Genomic DNA, 25,633 nt, shown 5'->3' with positions numbered 1-25,633 from the left:
TAGACGAGTAAATATTCTGTTCACTTGGATGAGACATTTAGGTATCAAAAACCCCAAAGCCCTTTCCAAAAATGCCTTCCCTTTCTTGGCCAATCTTTGCCATTTCTGATATCGTTGCCCCCATCATCACATGAGAGAATCCATGACCGCTCCCTATCGAAGGAAGCCACGAGCTGGAACAGTGGGCTCAGGTGACTGCAGCCAGGTTTGGTTTTTGAAACCATTTCTTTCAGTAACTTAAAAAACCTGGGTCATATTCTAAAAATTGTAAAGTCTGACAGTAGATTGTTTTTTTAAGTGATAACTTATTCTAGCACACCCAGCTGGGAAGGTCAATACAAGGAAGCAACATTAAACAGGACCTGAAGGAAAAGCACTCCAAGCACAGGGAACGGCACGTGCAAAATTCGTGACATGGCAAGAGCATGTAAGCCACTGAAAGAAGGCAGAGTGGTGCGAGTCCAGCTGGGCATGGAAACAAGGAAGTGGGACCAGGCAGGCCTCGGTGAGGTGGGACCTTGAGATGAGGCTAAGGATTTGGGTTTCTCTTCCTGGTAAAATGAGAAGTCATGAAAGGCTGTACCTTTGCAATGTTACCGCAGAGCAGAAAGGCAGCTCTCTTCCCATTTCATAGCTGGAAAGTACGGCACAGAGAGGTTAAGTGACCTCTGCTGAGTCACATCCCGGCACAGGGGCGAAGCTAAGAAGCCACATCCCCTGACTCCAACTGGAAAAAATCCCTGCTGGGTCAAGGCAAGAAATGTGTTCCTTCAGACTGCAGTAATTTCCCAGGGCTGCTATAACAAAGTGCCACAAACTTGGTGGCTTAATACAATAGAAATGTATTCCTTCATGGTTCTGGAGACCACAAGTCCAAAATCAAGATGATGGCAGACCCATGCCCTCTCTGAGGCCTCTAGAGAAGGATCCTTTCTTGTTTCTTCCAGCGCCTGGTGGCTCCTGACATTCCTTGGCTCGTGGCAGCATCACTCCAGACTCTGCCTCCATTATCACATGGTCTTATGTGTGTTTCTGTGCCTCTTCTCCTCTTATAATAAGGACACTAGTCATACTGGATTAAGGGCACACTGTCCTTTAATAACGACTTTTTTTTTTTTTTTTTTTTTGAGATGGAGTCTCGCTCTGTAGCCCAGGCTGTGGTGCAGTGGCACGATCTCGGCTCACTGCAAACTCTGCCTCCCGGGTTCAAGCAATTCTCCTGCCTCAGCCTCCTGAGTAGCTGGGATTACAGGCACCTGCCACCACACCAGGCTAATTTTTCGTGTTCTTTGGTAGAGACGGAGTTTCACCATCTTGGCCAGGCTGGTCTCAAACTCCTGACCTCGTGATCCCCGGCCTTGGCCTCCCAAAGTGCTGGGATTACAGGCAGGAGCCACTGCACCCAGCTGACTTCATCTTAACTAACTATAACTGCAATGCCCCTATTTCCAAGTCAAGTCACATTCTGAGGTTCCAGGAAGGACATGAATTTGGGGTAGATACTATCAATTCAGTGCACTGACTAATCAGATGTTTATGAAATATAGGCCTGAATTCAACAAGGGCTCAGAGCACTGACCAACTAAAGTATAGAACCTTTTGCAGCAGAACTCTTGGTTGACCCCCAATATCCATTCTCTGTCTTCCTTTAGAATAAAGAAAACACAAGTTTCTTTTACATGACCACACAGAACAAAGACTACCTTTCCCAGCCTCCCCTGCAGACAGAAATGGCTGGAGCTAAGTGAGATTTAAGCGAAAGTGATGGATCCAAGGGGAATGCCCTCGCTGGACCTCTCTCCCTCTCACCACTGGCAGGAGGGCGGACATGGTGGTGAGCCATCTTCAACAAGTGGCACGCTTACATGAGAAAAATATGTTCTGCGGCTTCTTCAAGCTATAGAAACACATTTGTCTTCTAGCAACAGGGGGTAAACAGAATCAAAAGTTCATGTGGCCATTTTCAGTCCAAATAGGTTTTCCTAGTGGCAAAAACCTCCAAACATACTACCTGCTACCTAAGAGTGCAAGACTTTTTAAAAGCTAATTATATATTTTTTACCTCTTGCCTCTCTTGGTTCTGTTATTCATCAGAAAAACAAGATCCGATACCTATCTTGGATAACAGCATCTTCAGTTTTCTTTGAGAACCACCCTCTCCCAATCCCAGCCTTACTCTCAAACTGGGCATGTGATCCCAGCCACACCAATGAGATTTGCTCACTCAACACATTTTTATTGAACACTTGCTGTAAGACAGGCACCGTTGTAGGAGCTGAGGATGACAGTAAACAAAATATAAAAATCCCTGCCCTTAAGAACTTTACATTCCAGGGCTTTTGTGGAAACTGCTGGAAAAAAGAAGTACTCTCTGTTTCTACTGGGACTGCTGAAAGGCTGGGATGGAGGCTGGAACCACAGGCAGCCATCTTGCCACCATGAGGAGACAGACACAGCACGAACAATCACATCCTAGGGTGCTTGGACTCTGCCACACTGAGTTTGGCTCAGTTCCCTGAGCCAAGAAAAAAAAGGACGGGCACTTTTTTTTGCTTAAACCAATTTGAATTAGGTTGGGAAAGGAAGGAGTTGCATCCAATTCCTACCAATACCTTAAGAGTCCCTCAGAAAGATATCTGAGGCAAGTTTGGAAATGCCAAGGAAAGACAGGTGACTCTTTTGAAAATGGCTTTTCCTTGGGCGTGCCTTGGAAACGCACTGTTCAAAGGCTCCTACCATGTTGTCATTTCCAGTTTTAAAAACCTCCTTTTCAATAACTCCCTAGAATGCAAGCACCAGTTCACCGCCTCTCCCACTATGCGTTAAGAACCAAACCATGTCATCACATCCCCCAAATGACCAGACACTAGCTGGTTCCAATCACGTCCTGAAAGTCTTGAAATTGCCTGCTGCTGCTGCTGATGGCCACAGGGAACACCACCCTTATTTCCCAAAAGGCCACATCCCACCGGTTTTCCTCAAGCTAGTGACTGTGTCCCAACATTTCTGATCATTGCTTTCCTTCCCAGGCAAGCACCTCCATGCTCTGGGGCCCGGTGAATACTTAGCTGTTAACAGGAACAGCCTGAACTAGACTTACAGATAACCGAAGCTAATTGACCACATCCTACTTAACAGGAAACCTAATAGACAGCTATTTTAGACTTATTCTCACTTCCCCTCATCCGCTTCCACCTCAGCACTCTGTTGCTGGGAAGTCAGGGTGTACATAAAAGAGACTATGGGGAAGGGGTCAGTGGAGACTCCAGAGTGCAGATATAAAAAGGCTTAGGGACGTGGACCTGGTGGAAGAGAGGTGCTGGCACTGCATTCACATGGCAAACATCGCATTTTTACTTACAGTGTATTTTGGGGTCATCTGGTATGGGCTAGTGGAAATCATTTTTTAATGTTTAAGAAACGAAAATAATAAAATTAAAATATACCCAGGCCTTCCTTCTGGAGAGGTAAGTAACAGAAATATTACACAGGAAGCTCCATCTGCCGTGTGTGTGTGTGTGTGTGTGTGTGTGTGTATGTGTGTGTGTTTAACTATCAGCAATGTCTTTCACTTTTGCAAGAGGAAAGATACAGTTTGCATTATGGGTTTGGTTTGGCTTTTCTCTCCGTCTCCCACCCCGACTTCCTGTTAGGGGGGTTGTTTCCCAAACTCAACAGCACCATTAACACAGAGCTCCCTGAAGAGGCTTCATTCTCAGGATGCTGCCAGCCATCACCCTTCTAAGAGTCACAGAAGCCATGTGAAGAGCTCTTAGGCCTTCTCACTAAATGAACTTCCTCGTAACTGAATTCCTTTCTCCCATTAGTTGAGGACCATTAAGTGCATTGTTTCCTAGAGCTATCATTGTGTCTTCCCAACTGTACAGCGATTGTCCCTTTTCCTTTCAGTTCAAGGATCGTTCCTTGTCTTCATCCATTTGGACTGCTGTATCAAAATATCTTGCACTAGGTGGCTTGTAAACTACAGAAATTTATTGCTCACAGTTCTGGAGGCTGGAAAGTCCAAGATCAAGGCACTGGTAGATCTGGTGTCTGCAGAGGTCCCACTTCCTGGTTCTCACTGTGTCCTCCCACGGCACAAGGGGTAAGGGTCTCTCTGGGGTATCTTTTATAAGGGCACTAATCCCATTCATGAGGGCTCCCTCATGACCTAATCACGTCCCAAAGACCACCACCTTCTAAGGGCCTCATACTGGGGAGTAGGTTTCAACCTATAAATTAGGGAGAGACACAGCATTCAGACAATAGGGTTTCTCCATGTTTTTCCTCCTCAATCACAAAAAGAAATTTTTCTCACAGATGCTAGTCCACGCTTTGCAGAGAGAATTTCTTATTAGAGCACTTTGAGTCAGATGAGCCAGGACATCCCAGCTCCACCGATAACTCGCTGTGTTACCTTAAGTTAATTATAAAACTTCTCTGAGTCCCACCTAAAAATGAGGATGAGGCCAGTTCTCCTCGCCAGGCTGTGGAGAAGACTAAATGATTTAACACCTGTAATGGGTACCTAGTGAGTAGCAGTGAAAATATATCTTTTCATTTAATTTGAATCCTAAGGATGATCTGTTATAGGACTCTTGGACAGGCACTGAGGGTATGGAGGTGGATTTACAGCAAGCTATTTGTCCATTCATGAATCTCTCTATCCCTGGGAACCCATTAATAAAATACTTTGTGACATCTGAAGAAAGTCCTGTTCTCTTCCCAGATATCAAGTGAAACCTCTCCTTGCCTTCCTTGGCTCATTCATTCAGACATGCAAGCATGTATTCAACAAACATTTATTTTATTACAAGTCTGTCATATGCCAGGGACTGGGAACACAGTTTGTGGCCTCCAGAAGCCTATAATCTAGTGTGGGCCAAAAACTCAATGAAAGCATGAATGTTGAGATACAGGAAGGCTCCATCAGGAATCTGGATGGCAGCTTAATCAAAGGAGCTGAGATATAGTAAGATGGACATTTTCACACACTATTGGTTGGAGCATCAATAGATACAATCTTCTAGAAAATAATTTGGCTACACTTATCAAGAGCCTTCAAAGGTTTAAAACCTGTGAATTCCCCCTCCAAAATTTTATTTGAAAGAGACATTAATATAGGCCAGGCGCGGTGGCTCAAGCCCGTAATCCCAGCACTTTGGGAGGCCGAGACGGGTGGATCACGAGGTCGGGAGATCAAGAGATCGAGACCATCCTGGCTAACACGGTGAAACCCCGTCTCTACTAAAAAATACAAAAAACTAGCTGGGCGTGGTGGCAGGTGCCCGTAGTCCCAGCTACTCCGGAGGCTGAGGCAGGAGAATGGCATAAACCTGGGAGGCGGAGCTTGTAGTGAGCTGAGATCCGGCCACTGCATTCCAGCCTGGGCAACTGAGCGAGACTCCGTCTCAAAAAAAAAAAAAAAATAAGAGAGACATTAAGAAACTCAGACAAAAGTTTAGTTTACAAAAAAGAAAAAAATGGCATTTTTTTAAAAGGGGAAATCTTTTTCAAAAATGTTCAACAAAGGAGAATGGCAAAATGAAAATACATCCATCTGATGGAATATTACAGTGCTGTCAGAGACAACTGAATGACATGAGAAAATGCCCATGATTCGGTGCTACATGGCAAAAGCAAAATACACTATAATATAAGCCTGATGATTTCATCTTCGTAAATATAAATACACATATATATTACATATTTTACATATATGTGTATATATGTGTATAATACATATCACGTGCATGTATAATATATTACATATATTGCATATATGTGTGATATATGCTATTACGTATAACATATATTTAATGTACATTATATACATGTATGTATATATTACAATATATACATATATGTAAGTATATGTTACAAGTATTACATATATGTATATATTTATTTGTAAATATATATTATATAAATTTATAATTATATATATATTAGGGATAACTTTTTAAAATATATCTTTGTAAATATATTTTATATATATATATGGGACCTACTTCTAAAAAAAGTTATATATATATATATACACACACACATATGGAACCTACTTCCAAAAAAATTCATCCCTAATCCCTGCCACCCAGGAAAAATCTCTTGACCTTCTGGTCTATTTCTCCATGGATATATATAAATAAATATATATATATGCATACATATGGCAGGGATTGGAGTGACTTTTTTTGGAAGTAAGTCTCTTTTTTCAAAATTCTCTATAATACACTTGAATTAATTTCATAATCAGAAATATATATATATATAAAATACTGCTTTACTCTGAGGCATCATGGGGCAAGGGAGGGAGATGATGGTAAAGGAGCCAGTGGGGCCACCAACCTTGCCCCTTGATAAATTTTATGCCAAGAACATGAGCTCTATTAAGATAGGGATCATTGTCTGTTTTGTCCCCTGCTGTTTCCCTAGCACAGGAACAGTCCTGGCACAAACAGCAGCCATTCAACAAATGCTTGTTAAATAACTGAACAAATGACCAGAGCCCAGCTCAAATATTCCTTCCTCTGTCAAGTTCCCTGACCTCCCTAAACTAATTACTTCTTTTTTTTTCCCTAGCCGCCCATAGCCATTATTATAAAGCATTACAGCTAACAATTACAGGTCTGTCACCACTTGCTAAATTGCAAGTTATTTGCAGGCAGGAACTAAGTCTTATTTAGATTTGTCTCTTTAGTCAGATAAATATTTGGTCGATAAATGTTTGAGTGCTGGATGGAGGGGTGGACAGATGTCAGACTGTTCATACTGCATGAACAGTAATTATTCATTTTAATTATGATTTAACCCTCATGTAAATGTGTATTGATTTTGAGAACTGCTAATAGCATCAGATCTGAGTTGGGAAGAGACCTTAGAAATAGTCTAAGTAGTCAACTGCAAAATTGTTGGTTTGGGCCCTGAAGTACTTTATTCTAACAAAATTTTACTGAGAATCCCAAATATGAAACAGATAAGCAAGGAACCACTCTGATTGGGGTGGGGTTTACTGGGACCCCCTAGCCCCCTCCAAGGACCTCCCCCCATGCTTGGGCTTAGAGGAGTAGTTTGAAAACTGCCAACATCTACATTTGTTAGTAACACATGTGGGGTCCCCAAAAGGGGGTAGAAGAACCCAAGATCCCAATGCCCACCCAATGCCTACCCAATGCCCACCCAATGCCTACCCAGTGCCCTTTCTACTTTGTTGGAGTTTTATAACAGATCCAACACTTAGCAATGACCTGTGTTCCTAATCCATTCCTTGTTTATTTCCTATGAAAATAAAAAAGGAATGTTACTGTGACTTTCCAATGACAACATCCTGCACATCCCTCAAATCTCATTTGCAGGAAGGCACTTACTATCAGCCCTGGATTTATTTTTAAAAATCTCATTTTGCTTTTACAGGCACAGGAAACAAAGTCAGCATAAGCCTTGAAAGAATTCTCTGCAGAGTCCCAAGAAAGAGCCCTGAGCCACTCCCCTCCTAAATGCAATGGATTATCCTAAAGTGAGCAAGGCCACTATTCCTAGTTAATATTTTTAAGCACATAATTGTCATTCGGATGATGGCTCACACTCTCCCAACAAAAGCTGTTTTATTACAATTAACTCAAAGATTGCCTGTTCAGTTACTGATCTCAAACCTGCACTTCCATTTTTGAATAGCAAAATTATACAGAAAACCCTACATATAATGAAACCTTGGCTCTTAAAGGATTTCACTATCTAATTCTTCCAATTGTAAAATAATCTCCATTCCAATACCTTTGCATAGGCTTCCAATAATAAGTACTACCTCAATTAGACCTTCAAATCCCTAATCCCTAAATCGTTATAAGTTTGCAAGCATAAATCCAGAAACCCTTTTAGCTTGCCTGTCCACATACCCCCTTTAAAACATGCTGCATATCTGTGATTACATTATATTACTTTCTTTTTCAATTAAGCCTTTGGAAGAGCTCTCCCTGTCGTGATGGTGGTGGTGGTGGTGGTGGTGGTGGTGGTGGTGGTGATGTTTTAACGGAAAATAAAGGGGATCAGAGGTAGTGAGATGCCCCTATGAGAAAACCAGCTCTGGATTATTCATCGACAGGCGTCAAGTGCTACAGTCTAGCAGAGAAAATACAGGCAGCCCTCAGCTTTGTACCAAGCACAATGGCCCCCAGAAGTGATTGTGAAAGCCACAGAGAGATGCCTTTTCATATGGTGTATGAGCTCTACAATAGCCCCATGCCCTCTCCCACAGCCCAGGAAGGGGAGCCTAAAAAAGAGGCAGCCTTTTGATTTAAAGAGGACATAGGGCAGTATCTTTCAGGGGGACAATGCACTCAGACCCCACACACAGTGCACTTGGGTCTGACTTCCAGGAGGAAGCAGCAGACTTTGTTCTCCATCCTTCACTGCTCATCTCTAGGGCAGCCCAACAGCTGCAGCCTGACCCGGATACACCCATGAGCTCCCACTGAAGCAAGAAACTCTCTTCCCTGGGACTATTTACACACTTTCCCTTTCTCCCACCACTGCTCCCAGGGCCCTCTGAGGGTGAAGCTAGGGCACCATTAGCAACTGAGAGACTGAAATTTAACTCCCATGTCCCATAATTTTGGCCCAAGCAACGCAAAACAGAGGAGTTTCAAATCCCACTACAGAATGCTTTTAAGCTCTTTCTTCCTTTGCACTTTAGTCGTTCATGAATAATCTTCTTGCCTCCCATTAAATGACGATAATAGAAACGATTTCCAAATGGCCCCGAGTTCATTTTGAGAAAGTGAGTTTGAAACTACTGCCTTTCTAATGAAACAAGAGAGTTTAAATTCAGCTTAAATTTCATCATCTGAAAAACAGGAGTCACTAAACCTGTGGCTCCCTGGTCCCAAGAATAAAACTCAAACTTTAGAGCATTCAGAGCCATCCAGGTCCACCTCTCCACCCTTGGGCTCCTGTATTCCCAGACATCACTCTCTTCACTGGTCTGGCAGGCATCCTCACCTAGAATGTCTTTCCTCCCCCTTCCCAGATTCCGCTAGCAAATTTCTACTCATCCTTCAGAGCCCAGTGCAAACCTCGACTTTCCCTGGAAGACTTCCTTCCACCACCACCACCACGACCACCACCATCACCACCACCACCAAAATCAATCACCCTCCTCTTCAAAATCAATCACCCTCCTCTCCCTTTCCTTCACAGTTTGTCTCTCTTTGTAACAGCAATCGCATCTGGCCCCATAAGACAGTAAAGTATGTGTGTTTACATCCACCCTAATAGAATGAATATTCTTTGGGCCAGACTTTGGAGCTAAACGTTGGTATTAGAACCACTTGAAACAAAATTTAAGCAATTCCCCAAATCCTTCTGAGTCTCCACTGCCTCATCTGTAGAATGGAGCTAGTAACAGTTGCTCTCGCTACATGACAGACTGTGTTAAGATCTCAATAGCACAATCAAGCTTCAGATAGCGACTGATTAACTAGAAGACTTCGAAGATACCTTAGAGGCCTAAAATGACTTTAGGGATGTGTGTGTGTGTGTGTGTGTGTGTGTGTGTGTGTGTGTGTGTGTAAAACTTTGCAGCCAATATCTTGTATTTAACATGTTGAGCCTTAAGATAATCAATATTATTCCCAAAGGGTATAGCTAAAACCCAGGAAAGACAACATCCCCTTAAGAAAATGGAAGGGGCGGGCACAATGGCTCATGCCCGTACTCCCAATACTTTAGGAGGCTGAGGCAAGATCGCTTGAGCCCAGGCATTTGAGACCCACCTGGGCAACATAACTAGATCCTGTCGCTACAAAAAAAAAAAAAAAAAAAATCAAAAATAGCCCAGTATGATAGTGCACACCTGCAGTCCCAGCTACTTGGGAGGCTGAGGTGGCAGAATTGCTTGAACCCAGGAGGTCATAGCTGCAGTGAACCATGATCACGCCACTGCATTCCAGTCTGGGTGACAGTCTTGCTCTGTCACCATAAATTTTTTTTTTTAATTAGGGTGAGGGGAGACAAAAAAAAAAAAGCTCTAGTTCAATGTAGAAAAGGTTCTCTAATACTTTAGAGCTACACTATCCATTACAGTAGCCCTAGTCACATGTGGCTAGTAAGCATTTGAAATGCAGCTAATCTGAATTTAGATGTCCTGTAAAAATACACATTGGATTTCTGGAGACTTAGTACCAAAACTATGTAAAATATTGCAGTGAGTTTTAATATTGAGTACTTGCTGGAATATTTCAGATATTAATCTCACTTTTTACTTTTTTCAATGTAAAAATGGCTACCGGAAGATTTAGTTTTGTGTGCAGCAGCAGTGTATTTCCACTGGACAGTGCTGCTCTACAAACGTCTTGTCTCAGACACTCCCATTGCAAACCAAATTAGCAGATCCCTTCCTGGGACACATTTAATTACCTTTGTGGTTACAGTGATGCAATTCCTACAACTTTGACAGTTGTTCACTTTTTGGCTGTTCACATTTAACCACGGTATAAAAGGGGTTGTTCTTGGCTCTCTTAAGTGACAGCTCACCATAGAATCAAAATGAAAATCAAATCACCATAGAATCAAAATGAAAATCAAACCCACCATCCCAAAAAGGGGGACTTTCTTCTTAGTGACCAATTACCATCAGTGTATTCCTTCTTTTAGCAAAGAGTTACTGAGTGACCATTATGCACCAGGATCTATTGCAGATGTTGGGATATTGTGCTAAACAAGACATGGCCCCTTCCCTGAAGGAGTCAATTATCAGAATGAGTAATATTAGAGATGTACGCACACAAAGTACCACAGGGATGAAAGGAAGGACATCCATCCCCTCATTCTGACCAAGAGGGGATGGCTGGTAATACAAGAGGCGATACATGAACTAGACTTCGACCCAAGGTCACATCCAAGTTGAAGAAAGACATGAGCATCATCTAAACACAGATGATACCCCAAGAGGGGATAAGCTCACCAGAGATAGAGTGTAGGGTAAGAAGAGAAGGGGCTATCACTGAATGTCCCACTTACTGAGTCTACAGCTGAGCTTAAGGCCTTTATGAAACAATTACTTCTTGATCTAATTATCTGAAACCAAGAACATGGAGACGGGCATACTGGTGAGGTGAAGAGTACAGTGTTTGCTGTCAGTTAGACCTGAGCCAGGATCCTGTTCCAGCTTTCCAATTAGGCAGGCTCCATCACCTCTCTAAGCCTCAGTTTCCTCACCTGTATAATGAGATTGGTAAATGCGCATCTCACAAGGCTGTGGTGGGGATTAAATAGGATCGATAATCCAAACACAGCAGCTGATACACTGTCTGATGCAGAGCAAGTATTTGGTAAGTGATCATTATTGTTACCAGTTTTTTTCATAAAGCATCAGAAACATTTTTAATCAAATAAGGGTTTGGTACGGTTTGGCTGTGTCCCCATCCAAATCTCACCTTGAATTGTAATAATCCCCACATGTCAAGGGCAGGACCAAGTGGAGTTAATTGGATCATGGGGGTGGTTTCCCCCGTGCTGTTCTCATGATAGTGAGTGAGTCTCATGAGATCTGATGGCTTTATCAGTGTCTGGCATCTCCCCTGTTTGCACGCATTCTCTCTCCTGCTGCCCTGTGAAGAGGTGCCTTCCACCATGATTTTAAGTTTCCTGAGGACTCCCCAGCCATGCAGAACTGTGAGTCAATTAAACCTCTTTCCTTTATAAATTACCCGGTCTCAGGTATTTCTTCACAGTGGTGTGAGAACAGACTAATACAGGGTTTCCCGACTATTGATATTTTGAGCTGGCCTGTTCTTTGTTGCGGGGAAGTCTGTCCTATCCGTTGTAGGATGTCTAACAGCATCCCTGGCCTCCACTCACTAAATGCCAGTAGCACACCTTCCCCAGTTAATGATAACCCAAAATGTCTCCAGACATTGCCACCTGTCACCTGTGGAGGAAGAAGGAGGTCCCAAACCAGTTGCAAACAAATAGTCTAAATCAGTGATTAGGTGGAATAGAAAGAAGTCTGGTGCTTAAAAGGATAAAAACTTTTTCAACTTGTAAAGAAATATGAGCCCTGACAAATACACTCCCCTTCCTCTATGATAACTCTCTAGCCTAACAGGGACTATTTCAAATGTGAGCCTGGCCTCAGGTCGAAGAATGCTGGGCCTATCCCAGATCAGGGTTATAGAGTCTTTGAACTGAATTTCAGGACCTGGTCTGGTGAAGAAGGGTGGAAATAGATCTGTGCCCCAGCTACAAACACCAGCCACAGAGCAAGCTCCATGTTTAACTGTTTAACTGTTTAACTGCAGTTAAACAATGGGAAGGACTGACCCCTATACCGGAAGAACCCCTGAAGTCCTCCTCAGCACAGAACAGGCCCAATGTGGAGACACAGAGCCAATCGATGCTGTCCTGTGCAATGAGCCATGCTAACCCACCCAACAACTGCTCACATATGGGCTGCCATGCTACCACTGTTACTTTTCTGAAATGACTGCTTTTCATCCTCCTCGAAGTTCAGCTTCAGAAATGGCATTGACCAGTGCCTGTGTTATTTCCCAAGTGTCACTTGTTAAAGCCAATGGGAACCCGAGGAATAATTAAGTGCATAATTGGAAGGGAATGCTCTGATCACTGCATTCGGCAAGAAAACACAAGGCTGATTCCTCACCAAATATAAACTCTGCTTTGCAAACTGCTACAGAGTTTTGGCCTTGGCAGAGGGTATGCCTGTTAGCACGGCAGAGAGAGAGTGAGCACATACAGAGAGAAGATATTCACAGGAGTCTCATACTTACAGAAGTTAGATCCTTTCAGTAAATCTTACAGTGTAGGACACACAGGTTAAAAGGATAAAAACTTGCTCAGGTTTCAAACAGAATGAAATACAAGAGCATCATGTTGACATTGAGATTCACATCCTTGAACGAGGAAGCACACAGGTCATTTATCATAACAACAATATGTTTATACTGCTTTTACATTCATTTTTTCTTTTTGTTATTTAATTTTATTTAATTTTAAGTTCCAGGATACATGTGCAGGACACACAGTTTTTTTACATAGGTTTACATCCATTTCCAATGCATTTTCACATCTAACTTCTCATTTAATCTTTACCACCACCACCCGTAAGAGAGGTGATATTACTACCTTCACTTGGCAAACGAGGGGACCAAATCTCTTTTGTCTGCGACTTTCACTCAGTCACTCATTCAATCAATTATTAAGCCCCTACATTTGCCAGGCACTTGCCCAAGTCATGGGATGCAGCCAAGTACTACGCCAGATGCTGTTTACACACAGAGTCTTGAGCGATTTCTCAAGGAGGGGCATTAGTGGCATTTGGACAGAATGATTCTTTGATGGGCAGAAAGGTCCCACCCTCCACAGAATGTCTATCACTAAATTGCAATCGTTCTCGCCAATCTTTGGGGTGGACGGGAAGAGTAACGCCCAAATGAGAGCCCTCCCAGCTGTTCAGAGCAGCGGATATGAAGTCATACAGCCAGGTATGGTTCTTATTCCATCCATTCCTCTCCTGGGGAATCTCAGACAAGTGATAATGCTCTATGCTTCAGTATCCCCCCTTGTAACATGGTGGTAATTACAGCATATACATTATAAGAGTCCCATGGGGGAGTAATCTATATTCAATGCCTGACCCAAGTTGGCCTTTGGTAAATAATATCCGATAAATATCTTTATTATTTCATCGGCTCATCTCCCATCTACCTCATCTCCTTCAATCTTTAAAGCCACCTTTTCAGAGAGAACTTCCCTGACAACCCTATTTAAAATTTCAGTTCCCCCACCACTGCCACTTCACATCCCCCTTCCTTGCTTCCCCACCCCCCGTAGTATTTGTCACCTTCAAACATACTCTTTAATTTAATATGTGTTTGTTATTGTGTCTCCCCAACTAGGATGTATGTTCCATGAGGACATGGATTTGCACCTGTTTGATTCTACACCTAGAACAGAGCCTAACTCTTAGTAAGCATTTAACAAAAATATCTTGAATGATGTCAAATGGATATAGGGAACAGCCAAATCCTAAAAGCTGGTGTCTAGACTCCAAATTCTGTGCTCTTTTCACTATAATAAGTGACCATATGCAATGATATTAAAGGTAAAATATGACAACCGTTAAGAAATGTTAAGTGTCCTGTTACAACACTACCTTAGAGGGGCCTCTGTGGTTTCCCTCTTCTGAGATTCTTTGAAGTTAACAGTTTCTAACAGAAACCCAGCCACCAGCTTATTTCACTTGAGTTGCCTTTGTGAGTTTTTTCTCCCCAGGCATTTAAGACAACCACTCATGCCAGAGAATGATAAGGACTGAAACACTTCCATGACCGGGTTTCTTTGTCTCTATCCATATCAACCTGAGACAGAACCCAAGTCCTGGTGATGCTGGAAATATCAGCCCTCACCATGCTGCTTATCTAAAGCCAAATTAAGCCTCCACCACTGCCAGAACTGGCACTAGGTTAACATGGGATTTTTACCCAGAGTTGACAACAGCAGGTCTGACAATAACCAATGACATTCAAGGCAGGTCTAGTCCTGGGGTTCCAAAATCCTAGTGGACATTGTGCCACAAAAGGGGTCCGGGAAGGAAACATCAGACTTTGCATTTTTTGTTCATCTAAACACCAGACCTTCCATTTTCAGTTAACCTAAAAAAAAATGTAACTATATCAAGAATACAAATGGCCACAAACAACCCACCTAACCTGTCATATCAAATTTCATGTCACTTATGAAACTCAGGCAGGTATCTTCAACCACAAAATGAACTGGAGTGACCACCTCAATAATTCCACCCTTCTCAGCATATTTCAATGAATAACCATTTACAACTGAATCATAAGTAAATTTACAGATTATATTATCTACTTTTAACTATCCTATTCCTCACAAAATAGAACTGAGGCCTAAAGAGATCCCAGCCAAGAAACCACAACTTAGAGATAATTGTCACAATCCAGGCACACGAGAAAATGGCATTCCTTTCTCTTACGTACTAGCTCTCCATGGTATCTTTGTGGACAACATTACAAGGTCAAAAGGATGAAAGAATCAGAATTGATAAAGAGTCAGCCAACAGAACTATCCAACAGATAATGACATATGTATTTACAGTCACTAGTCAGAAAGGATCCTATCCTAGATATGTAGATAATGGTAGAAATATTCAGAAATTATTTATAAACAAAATGTATTGAGGGATGGCTGCTCAAATATGTTTTACCAATAGGGTGCGGTAAGTATTGTGATTATTTGCTCATCATTCATTTTACCCTCCTTCTAGAAAGCTTTCTAGCCTGCAGAGGCTGGTAACTGAAAAGCTGTATTTCCCCGGCTTCTTTGAAGCTAAGGTTCTAGATGTGAATTTGGCTCCCCCCAAACAGAAGCACTCACTTGAGATTTAGAAAGCAGATGTGAGGCAGAGGCCATCTTCTTGCCTTTGGGGCTGTTTGGCTGCTGGCAAGCATGGAGATGGGACACGAGGGTTTTTTGCAACAGCACTATGTGGTCCACTCTCCAGCTTTGCCATCAGTTTTTTCTTGAACTCAATAGTTCCAGATACAGTCTCGGAGGGTGTAGCACCCCTGGTGAGTCAGGTTTTTTTTTTGGGGGGGGGTGGTTTTTTTTTTTTTTTTTGAGCAGCCATGCAAACATACATTTGTTTATAAATTATTATATAAACTACTACCATTAGCTGGGAGACATTCCTGGAGCCCCATTCCTCCAGCCCCTTAATGTCTTTATAAGCACCAAATTCCCTCTAGTAAATATCTTTCTGCTTAAAATACCTAGACTGGGGTGGGACACAGTGGTTCATGCCTGTAATCCTAGCACTTTGGTAGGCCGAGGCGGGCGGATCACCTGATGTCAGGAGTTCGAGACCAGCCTGGCCAACATGGCGAAACCCCGTGTCTACTAAAAATACAAAAATTAGCTGGGCGTGGTGGCAGGCACCTGTAATCCCAGCTACTTGGAAGGCTGAGGCAGGAGAATCGCTTGAACCTGGGAGGCAGAGGTTGCAGTGAGCCAGATGGTGCCACGGCACTCCAGCCTGGGCGACAGAGTGATACTCTGTCTCAAAAAAAGAAAAATTCAATTAGATTAAAAAATAAAATACCTAGACTGATTTCTATTTCCTGCCCTGAACCATAGTAGAACAGAAGCAAAGAGATTTGGGAGACAAATGGACCAGACCACAGCAGATGCTGTCTGTACATGAAAATCCAACCTGGCTCCTCCTTCTGAGTTCTGGGCACATGGGTTGGGTGGTGACCAAGGTGGAAAGGCTTATCTTTGAGAATCAATTATTAACTCTTTAAATGTTTCCTAGGCACCTCTGGGCCAGGGTCAGAGGCTATAAAGATGGACCTGAGAGAATCCATGCCTTGCTGTATCAAAAGAGGAAGATGTACAAAAAAACAAATAACTAGAGTACATTTCTAAAAGGGCCAGAAAAGAGAAATGACAAAGTCATGACAGCTCAGTAGCCTTAAAAGAAACAAAAATCCACATTGGTGATACTTTCCCTGGGCAAATGTTTGTATCTATTTCTAGATGAACTTCCGGGTTCAAGTCCCAAGTTAAATCACTTACTTCCCACCCTCCCTATTCTAACTCTTAACCAACCTCATCATTAATCTGAGAAATACTAACTACAAGCCCTGGGTTCTGAAAATAAGTGCCAGGCAAAGTTAAAAAGACCTGGACAGACTGCATGCCAGTCTGGCCATTGAGAAGCAAGTACTCAAGACTCACCAGGTACTTTTGAGCCCTCAGAGTCTGCATCTTGGAGGAATGCCATTTTTTCATCACTTACTGAGGTTATGAAGTGTGCCACAGTTTACATAAAGTACTTCCACGATTTACAGAGGTGGCCTCAGAAGGCATTCACAGTGAAGGCACACTATTTGATGGAACACTAAGAAACAAAACAGCTGCTCATTAAAGCGCAGCACGGTGCTGAGATGCCGTCAATCACAACACAAATTACATAATTACTACAATGTGAAAAAATATGTCCTGGAATCAATAATACACAATAATTTATGGGGATAGAACGTGGGAGACCCCAGACTAGGACTTGAGTCTTCCACTCCCAGAGTGTTGATCCATTTCATCGCTATATTTTTATTGAGTGCCGATTTAAGTCTGGCACTTTTTCTGGATATTTTTATTCACAAATGCCACAGATTGCACCCTGAAGATATTACGAATTTCCCACTACAAGCTCAGTCAAAATTTTTCTCAAATCTCTTTTTCAGATCTCTTCATTACTGCTTTAAAAATTGGAAATGGGACCGGGTGTGGTGGCACACCTGTAAGTCCGAGCTGCTTGGGAGGCTGACGTAGGAGCATCCCTTGAGCCCAGGAGTTCGAGGATGCAGTAAGCCATGATCTCACCACTACTCGCCAGCCTGGGCAATAGTGCAAGACCCTGTTTTTAAAAATAAAGAGAAAGTTTAAAAAATTGAAAAAGGAAATGGTCTAGTTGGGGGTCAAGGGGGAGCAGGTGGTAGAGGGGAGATAGGACTTATATGGTGACCACTTAACCAAAGCATACTATTGGCTGACCAAAGATGAACACAAATGTGCAAGGAGGGCTGGGCACGGTGACTCAGACCTATACTAGCACTTTGGGAGGCCGAGGAGGGTGGATTACTTAAGGTCAGGAGTTTGAGACCACCCTGGCCAACATGGCGAAATCCAGTCTCTATTAAAAATGCAAAAATTAGCCAGGTGTGGTGGTGCATGCCTGTAATCCCAGATACTCAGGAGGCTGAAGCAGGAGAATTGCTTGGGCCCAGGAGGCAGAGGTTGCAATGAGCTGAGATTGCACCACTGCACTCCAGCCTAGGTGACAGAGTGAGACTCTATCTCCATAAAAAAAAAAAAAAAAGTGCAAGTGGACACTTGATTTTCAATCTTTCTACATTGCTTCCACCCTTATTCCTCACTTCCCTGCCCCAAGAGTCCTCTGCTCAAGCTTCTGCAGCGCTTCCCTCCCATCTACAGTTAAACCGAAGGCTCAAAACAATCGTCTCTCTCTGACTTGTGTCTCCCCACTGTGGTTGTTGGCTGCCTCTGTCCCTCTGCTCCAGGCACTCTGACCACCTTGCCATGCATGTTCTTGCCTCAGGGACCAGACTTGAACTTGTGTTGCCCTCTCCCTGGAACATGGCCGGCTCCTTCATTTCCTGCAGCTGTCTGCTCTCAGTGTCGTCTTATCAATGACATTCCCTAATTACCTCTATATTATATTGCAACCCCTGCCTCTCACATCCCTCAACCATCTTCTTTGTTTTGTTTTTCTCCTCAAACCATCTGATATACCATATATGTCACTTCTGTATTTGCTTAAAGTCTGTCTGTCCCACTAGAATCTAAGTTCCATGAAGGCAGAGATGTATGTGTTAGATCTCCAGTGCCAAGAACAGCATCTGGCACAGAGGAGAAGAAAGGAAAAGACAGACAGACAGACAGACAGACAGAGAGGGGGCTGGGGAGGAGGAGAACAAGCCGGCTTGTAAGTTTCAATCAATCACATTGGATCTGAGATGCATCAAATTACAAGTTCCAGGAAATTTTAACTGACAGATCAGATTGTTCAATGATCTCATAGGAAGAACTGCCTCCCCCTTTATTTGTTATAAAGGTGGTATCCCAAAAATTCAAAAGAAAAACTAAAAAGAAAAAAAAAATGAATCAGCAGAATGACTTCTGGTTTTTCTCAGAGTCTGAACTTAGAAGAGAACTGCTGGCAATGACTTTCGTGAGAGCCTTTTTCACTTGACCTCCAGATTAAAGAGAGGTCCTTTTGGTGGGTTTAAGAAGGGAAAGGGTGGTGCCTTTGCTTAGGAGCCTTTGACTTCCTGTTTTGAAATGACTGTGCTGATAAAGCTATGAACAAAATGATTTTTCAACCAGACAAATACTAACAACTGATACCTCTGCTGAAGGATGGATTCCCTCTCCCCTCACCCCACGGAAAGCCCCCAACCACCCTTTCTATGGTGCCTGATCAGCCCTTTTATTTTGGAAGGCAATGAAAATGAGGACTGTAACAATCAAAGGAGATCACCAACGTCTCTCTCATCTGAGCACAGCTATGAAAAGGCTCCATCGAGGTGCAAACATTTAACTTAAACGACCAAGGAGAGACCCCATGCTAAAAATGTCTTCTCCTTCAGTTATTTTTTTTACTTGTTAATTTTTGTAGGTACATAGTAGTTGTATATATTTATGGGGTACATGAGAACCTTCAGTGATTCAATGCTGTTTTCAGAATTCATAAGTCTCATATTTGAGACCCTCTTGACACCTTTTCAATGGAAGTTTCAGATATATAACATAAGAACAGCCCCTACAAATTGGAGTACGACTCCAAACTCATTCCATGTATAAGCAAAAAGATTCTGTAACATAACATTAAATTTGTGCAACCACAGCAAAAAATAATACCAGACTGACATCCTGCAAAGGGGTAGGGTGGGAGGTGGAGACACATGCAAGTCTATATATTTAAACAGTTATGGCTAAACTTTGTCTTTAACTTTAATAACTAGATGTGATAATGATGTATTTGTCTAAAATACTTATTATCAAACAGGATACAAAATGTATGATGCTATCTCAACTATATATATGCATTTTGCATAGTTGAGAAAAATATAGAATATATAAATATATTCTATAATACATTTTTAAAGTACCAGTTGCCTCTTGGTGGTGGAATAATGATTGTTTTTCTTCTATACCACCTAAATTTTCTTTCTTTTTTTTTGAGATGGTGTTATACTCTTGTTACCCAGGATGGAGTGCAACGGCGCAATCTCAGCTCACTGCAACCTCCGCCTCCCTGGTTCAAGTGATTCTCCTGCCTCAGACTCCCAAGTAGCTGGGATTACAGGCGTGCACCACCACGCCCAGCTAATCTTTTTTGTACTTTTAGTAGAGACAGGGTTTCACCATGTTGGTCAGGCTGGTCTCAAACTCCTGACCTCAGGTGATCCACCCACCTTGGACTCCCAAAGTGCTGGGATTACAGGTGTGAGCCATCGCACCTGACCAACTCCTAAATTTTCTAAAATGAGCACATATTATGTTTACAGTTAGTTTAAAATTATAATATAAAATGCATTTTAGATTCAACCTGATCAAGTGAAACTGCAAGGGGGTAAACGGAGACATCTTTAAATAAAGGATATAATCTTTCAATACATTCAACCAAGGCAAAAAAATCCCAGGTGACAGTGAAAATAAACATTTTGCAAAAATAAAAATAATAGAGAGGAAGCAAACAGGAGAGAAACGGCTTTCTCCTCTGAAGGCTTCTTTCTATGAACAGTAGATTTCAAACAAAAACCACAATCCTATGGAGTAACACAAAAGGAAGGTTCCGAAGAGCTGCCTTTACACACTCTGCACCAATGCAGCCTGGGGGGTCTCTCAGCTTTGCACTACATGACACAGCTCCATCAAAACCCAGCCATCTGGGACAGGTATGCAAGACACTTTAATGTAAGCTGATGAACTTTCATAGGAAGCATTCACTGGTGAACTCAAACCTGTATAGAAACCGCAGGTATGTGGTTCCATTCTCCCTGACTTTAGGAATAGTTCACGGCCATAGAAGGTGTCTGTTCTATGGATGGATTTCCTTAGTGGCTAAACAAGGCCAACCTTCTCCAGAATCCAGGACACAGAGCAGAGTCTCAGCTGCCTACACCTCACGGGCTGCAAATTTAGGCCACGGTGAAAGCTCCTGTGTGGCACCTGATGAGTTTAACCGGGTCCATGTCAGAGTTCAGGAAGGCAGGAAGTATCCCCACCAGACAGAGTCAGAGTTATCGACCAGGCATTCTTGGCAAGGCTTGAAGTGACGTTCCTGAAAACCAGAGAAGTGGGTCTACTTCTGGAGTTTAACCACTTCATGCATTCATCCAGCAAATATTTTATTGAGAACCCACTGTTGTCAGACACTGTGCAAAAAACATCGGGATTAAAATAGGAGTCTAAAACCTGGTCCTTGTCCAGTAAAATATTCTTTAGGAAGACTATTAACTCAGAGTATCAAAAACTTCTAAATGTAACTATCCTACTGACAAGGCCCACTTCTGCTAAACCCTTGTGCAACTGATGACCAATTACTCAAATTTGCAAATTAATCAATTCTATGAATTAGAAAAGATAATGGGCCCCAGATTAGAATCTGAGAGAGGGACAGCCAGCCTTGCCAGCTATCTGCTTTTTGTCTCTTTTTTTTTTTTTTTTTTTTTTTTTGAGACACAGTTTCACTCTGTCGCCCAGGCTGGAGTGCAGTGGTGCCATCTTAGCTCACAGTAACCTCTGCCTCCCAGGTTCATGCTATTCTCATGCCTCAGACTCCGGCGTTTCTGGGATTACAGGCATGCGCCACCACACCCAGCTAATTTTTGTATTTTTAGTAGAGATGTGGTTTTGCCATGTTGGCCGGGCTGGTCTCGAACTCCTGAGCTCAAGTGATTCACCAGTCTCAGCCTCCCAACGTGCTGGGATTCCAGGTATGAGCCACCATGCCCCGCCCTCCTGTTTTTCTTTCTCTCCCCTGTCTCACACCCTCCAGCCACAACAAAGCCTGGAACCCACTGCCTTTGCAATACTATTTTTCTACTTCACATGCAGGTATCTGGAACCCCTGCCAGAGGCCTCCAAATTTTTAGCTACACAATCTGTGCCATGCTGTGGTCCCTTCTGCCTCTCCCAGGGTGATCTGGAGAGACAGAAACTGCAGAGCCAGGCTGAAGGATCAGCTCTCCTTACCCCAAGATACTTCAGAGAAGCAAGGATCTTTAACTTTTAAAGAAATTCAAACCAGTGAAAAAGATTCCACATCAGCGGTCATCAACAGTGTAGCTTAAAAAAATGAACCCCCCAAAAAGAAAATGTTTAATGTGGATTTCAAAGTATATTTTTATGCCCCGTGTAATGATAAACTGTTGACACAGAGTTTTTGTGGAACTGTAAGTAATTTGAAATAAGGAAGGCCTTTCCATTGAACTATCTGTAACTCTACATTCAATAGAAGGTTTTGAAAGTAGTATTTGCTATGGACTGGGGGGAAATATAAGAAAAATATATTTCTAGAGATCCAAAGAATAAACAATGGGAGAAAAGAGGACCAGAAGGGGACATAAAGGATGGGGCAGGACTGACAGAGGATCTTTATCAGCACAAGCTTAGAAAAGGTTCTCTGCCTCTTCCAAAAGGCTAGACTGAAAAGATATGATGTCACTTTCAAGTCAACTTAAGAATCTAACGAGAGCTGGAAATTTTCACAAAGTGCCAATTACAAGTTGGAAGTTTCTTCCTAGTATCTTTGGCTAGAAAGTTATTTTCCAGTTCTCACAAAGAATTCCATGACAATTGTATTTCAGGTACACAGAAGCTCAAGCGCATGCCTGCTGAAGGCTGACACTCATCCTTGTTCTGGGCATTTGTACAGTGCATTACTGGCATTCACGGTCCCAGCAAAACTTTAAGAGACCTGAACACAGCTCTAGAGTCTAGACCAAATCACCCCGCCCCTTGTTTAAACTTATTGAACCCCAGTATATCTGCACACCACCAGTCCCCTGGCGCTCTGGGGTGAGTCTGGCCCAGTCTCTGGTGGCCCCAGGAGCTTGGCACTCTGAGATACCCCTGGCTGTCTGGTCCTGCCCACTGCAACCAAGGTCTGCCTGCCGGAATGCAAGCCAGCTCCATTTTTAAATTCCTTTATAAGTTTCACAACCGCAGGTCTGGGTGAGGAGACAAACACCGCTGTAGTTTGCTGACATTAAACTAAAAATACCCAGCTGCAAACAAAAGCCATCTTTAACAGGGCTGGCTCGGACGTCCTGGGGTTACATGTGGTAGAGTCGGACCATATCCTTGGCAGTGTGGCTGCCTTAACAACTGCTCCAGGCCGAGTGGGGCAAAGAGGCCGTCTGTCCCTGCGCTGTCAAGGAATCTGCAGCCTGCAGCCCTGCCCGTATGATGGAAAGAACAGCTTTATTCCTCTGCCATCGACCCAAACGCAGGCTTGATGAATTCGGGGCTGCGTCTGCTTAAAGCGTTAGATACACAGTGAAAGGAGAAGGCGGGAGGCAAAAATGAAAAACACCAACCCCACTTCCCTGGAAGGAAATGCGTTTCCACCTCCCTCCTCCTTGCAATTAGAAAAGCAAATTATTGCTGTGACTACGCTGAGAAAGGCAACTCGGAGGCGTAGAAAATGGATTTCTGAGCCAACGTGGCCCGGCAGGGGGCTGCTAAGGGAGGGGGAAAGGGAGCAGGGGAGACCCGCGTTACCCGGCAGGCTTCTCAGAAGGTTCTACCTGTTGGGCTTCGCAGCCGAGCCGCTCACCCCCGGCCGCCGCGCTCAAGGGCGCCCCTCCCTCTCCAGGACCCAAACTTTCCCTCGCACCCCTCGGAAGCGACGAGCCTCGTCCCTCCCCCAGTCCAGATTTCGGACGTGGAACTCTGCCTGAGCCGCAAGGGACGGGAGGAATGGGGTTCATTCCCACGCCGCCTGGGGGATTCCCGTTGCTCGGATTCCAGAAGTGGGGGATGCAAACGGACGGTCAGCCCAGGACCTGGCCAAAGTTTCCTCCAAAACTGCAGTGGTCAAGGCGTGACCCAGGATCTCGGAGTTCCCATCTCAGGGGCTGGGGGCTGGAGCAGGCCCCGGGGCACCATCCGCAAGGTCACTGCGGAGCCGGACCCCGGGGGCAAACGGCCGGCGCGTGGTGGAGGGGCAGCGCTGGGCACCCGAACTCTCTCCACACCTGCTCAGCTCTGCGTCGAGCCCGGGATACGTGGGAGCCCAGTCCCGGGCCCTCCAGCCTGCTTCAGGGACTCGCAACCTTGCCGGGGCGTAAACCCTTCGCCCCCGGCCCGGCAACCAGGAAGAGGCGGCTCGCCCGGGCGCTGAGCAGCCGGCTTCGGGTAACTCTTTCATCCCCCGACCTCGGCAGCAACGGGGAGGGAGTTTCGTTCTCCTCAAACCAGGCCCTCACCCCCGGCTGCTTCCCACACCTCTCCCTTTCCCTGCTACCTCTCAGACAGACAGACAAGGGGCACAAAGAAAAAAAAAAAAGAAAGAAAAAGAAGGAAAAAAAAAAAAACTACCGCCCCTCCTGGTCCCATCCTCCAGCCCGGAGCCGCGAGGAAGAGGGGGAAGCACACCTTCCCTTCTCCTCCCCATCCGGACGCGGTGACCCAGGTACACCCGGGCAGCCAGAAGCCCCGAAGAGGCCGAAGGCGGAGAGGTAGGGTTGGAAGAGGCAGAAACCAGGCGGAGCGAGGGAGCGAGCGAGGGAGAGCGCGAGAGAGAAGAAAATATCCAACAAAACCACGCTAACGCGCCCCCTACCTGGGTGCAACATACTTTGGAAATAGAAGATGACCAGGATAAAGGATCCCAAGCAAGTGGCCAGCACCATCCGACAGATTCTGTTCATCCTCATCACTTCCAGCAGCGCTGGCTTCATGGCTTTGTCCTGGTTGCGGGGACCGGGGTGTCCGGGAGGCGCGCCCGGGGCGCAGGAGCAGGGACCCCGCCGCGCGGACCGGAGCCCGGGAGGCGCGGGGCAGAGCTGAACAAGCCTCGGAAGGAGGATTGGGCTCGCTTCGCTGCCGCTCTTGGAGCCCCCAGCCCGGGAAGGGGTGTAGAAGGTGCCGGAGTTGGTCTGGAAGTGCTGAGATGCGCGCTCCTGCTCCTCCTCCTCGCCGCTCCGCCGCCTCCTCCGATCCCGCCGGCGGCCGCCGCTGCCTGGTCGCGGGCCGGGCGGCTGGGGTGCGAGCGGTGATGGTGGTGCCGCCGCCGCTGCCGCTGCGCTGGCCGCTGTGGCTGTCCGACGGGCCCTCTCCCTCCTCTCCAAAGGCTACTTCATTGCGCTCCAAAGATCTATATATTTCGGGGCTGGGTTTTACCAAATGCAACTCGCGGCCCCCGGCGAGGGGAGGGCGCCTGCGGAGAGCCGGGAGGAGGGAGGGACCCTAGCGCCTGGGCGGAGCGTCGCGCTCCCCCCGCCCCTACCCGGGATATGGTCGCGTCCAGCTGTTTCCCGGGGAGTGCGGTGTGCGCGCCGCGCTCCCGCAGGGTCCCAAAAGCCCTCAGTCCCCGGCCGGGCTCGGCCGCCGTCTGGAGGTTGTGTCAGCGTTTCCATGACAAAACCCGGAGAAAAAAAAGACGAAGAAAATCGCCTCGTTGCTGCCACCCACCCCCGTGAGCGTTTGGAGAGGGAAGTGGCAAGGAGCCGGCTGGGTCTCGGAGGGGAAAATTAAGGGTTAGGGGGTTTCTGGTGGCTGGCGGTTATTTAAAATCTCTGGGCGACGTAGCGGGGAAGTTGTCCCAAGCCCCCAGGGAGAGAGTGCCCATTTTCCGACGCTCAGAACTGGGCGGTTTCGTTTTTCTTTCAAAGGACAGCCCAGCTTGGGAGTCGGGGTTGAAGAGGGCTGACTTAAAGTCAAGGTTAAGGAAACTGCACGACCCTCGGGTCAGGCGACAGCTGAGCTTTCCCGGGGACTTATACAGACAGAGTCTTTGACACCCACCATCACCACCATTCCTCAAGGTAAAAGGGGTTTGTGG

General features: G+C 44.8%; 1 protein-coding gene across 2 annotated transcripts in view; it reads right to left on the bottom strand.

Moving 5' to 3' along the window:
- Nucleotides 1-24,954, bottom strand: part of CHST11 (carbohydrate sulfotransferase 11) — a 308,357-nt gene extending 283,403 nt beyond the window's left edge. The window contains exon 1 of one of the 2 annotated variants that reach the window (XM_023191537.2): nt 24,428-24,954. In XM_023191537.2, the coding sequence (XP_023047305.1) occupies nt 24,428-24,530 (103 nt within the window). In that variant the 5' untranslated portion in view covers nt 24,531-24,954. Of the gene's footprint in view, nt 1-24,412 lie in introns of both variants that reach the window. The other variant, XM_023191471.2, reaches the window with a different exon arrangement.
- Between the last annotated feature and the right edge of the window lie 679 nt (nt 24,955-25,633).

This window comes from Piliocolobus tephrosceles, chromosome 10 (assembly GCF_002776525.5).
Source record: "Piliocolobus tephrosceles isolate RC106 chromosome 10, ASM277652v3, whole genome shotgun sequence".
NCBI classification, from domain to species: Eukaryota; Metazoa; Chordata; class Mammalia; order Primates; family Cercopithecidae; genus Piliocolobus; species Piliocolobus tephrosceles.
The sequence above is the reverse complement of the archived record's forward strand: the minus strand, read 5'-3'. Positions and strand labels throughout refer to the sequence as shown.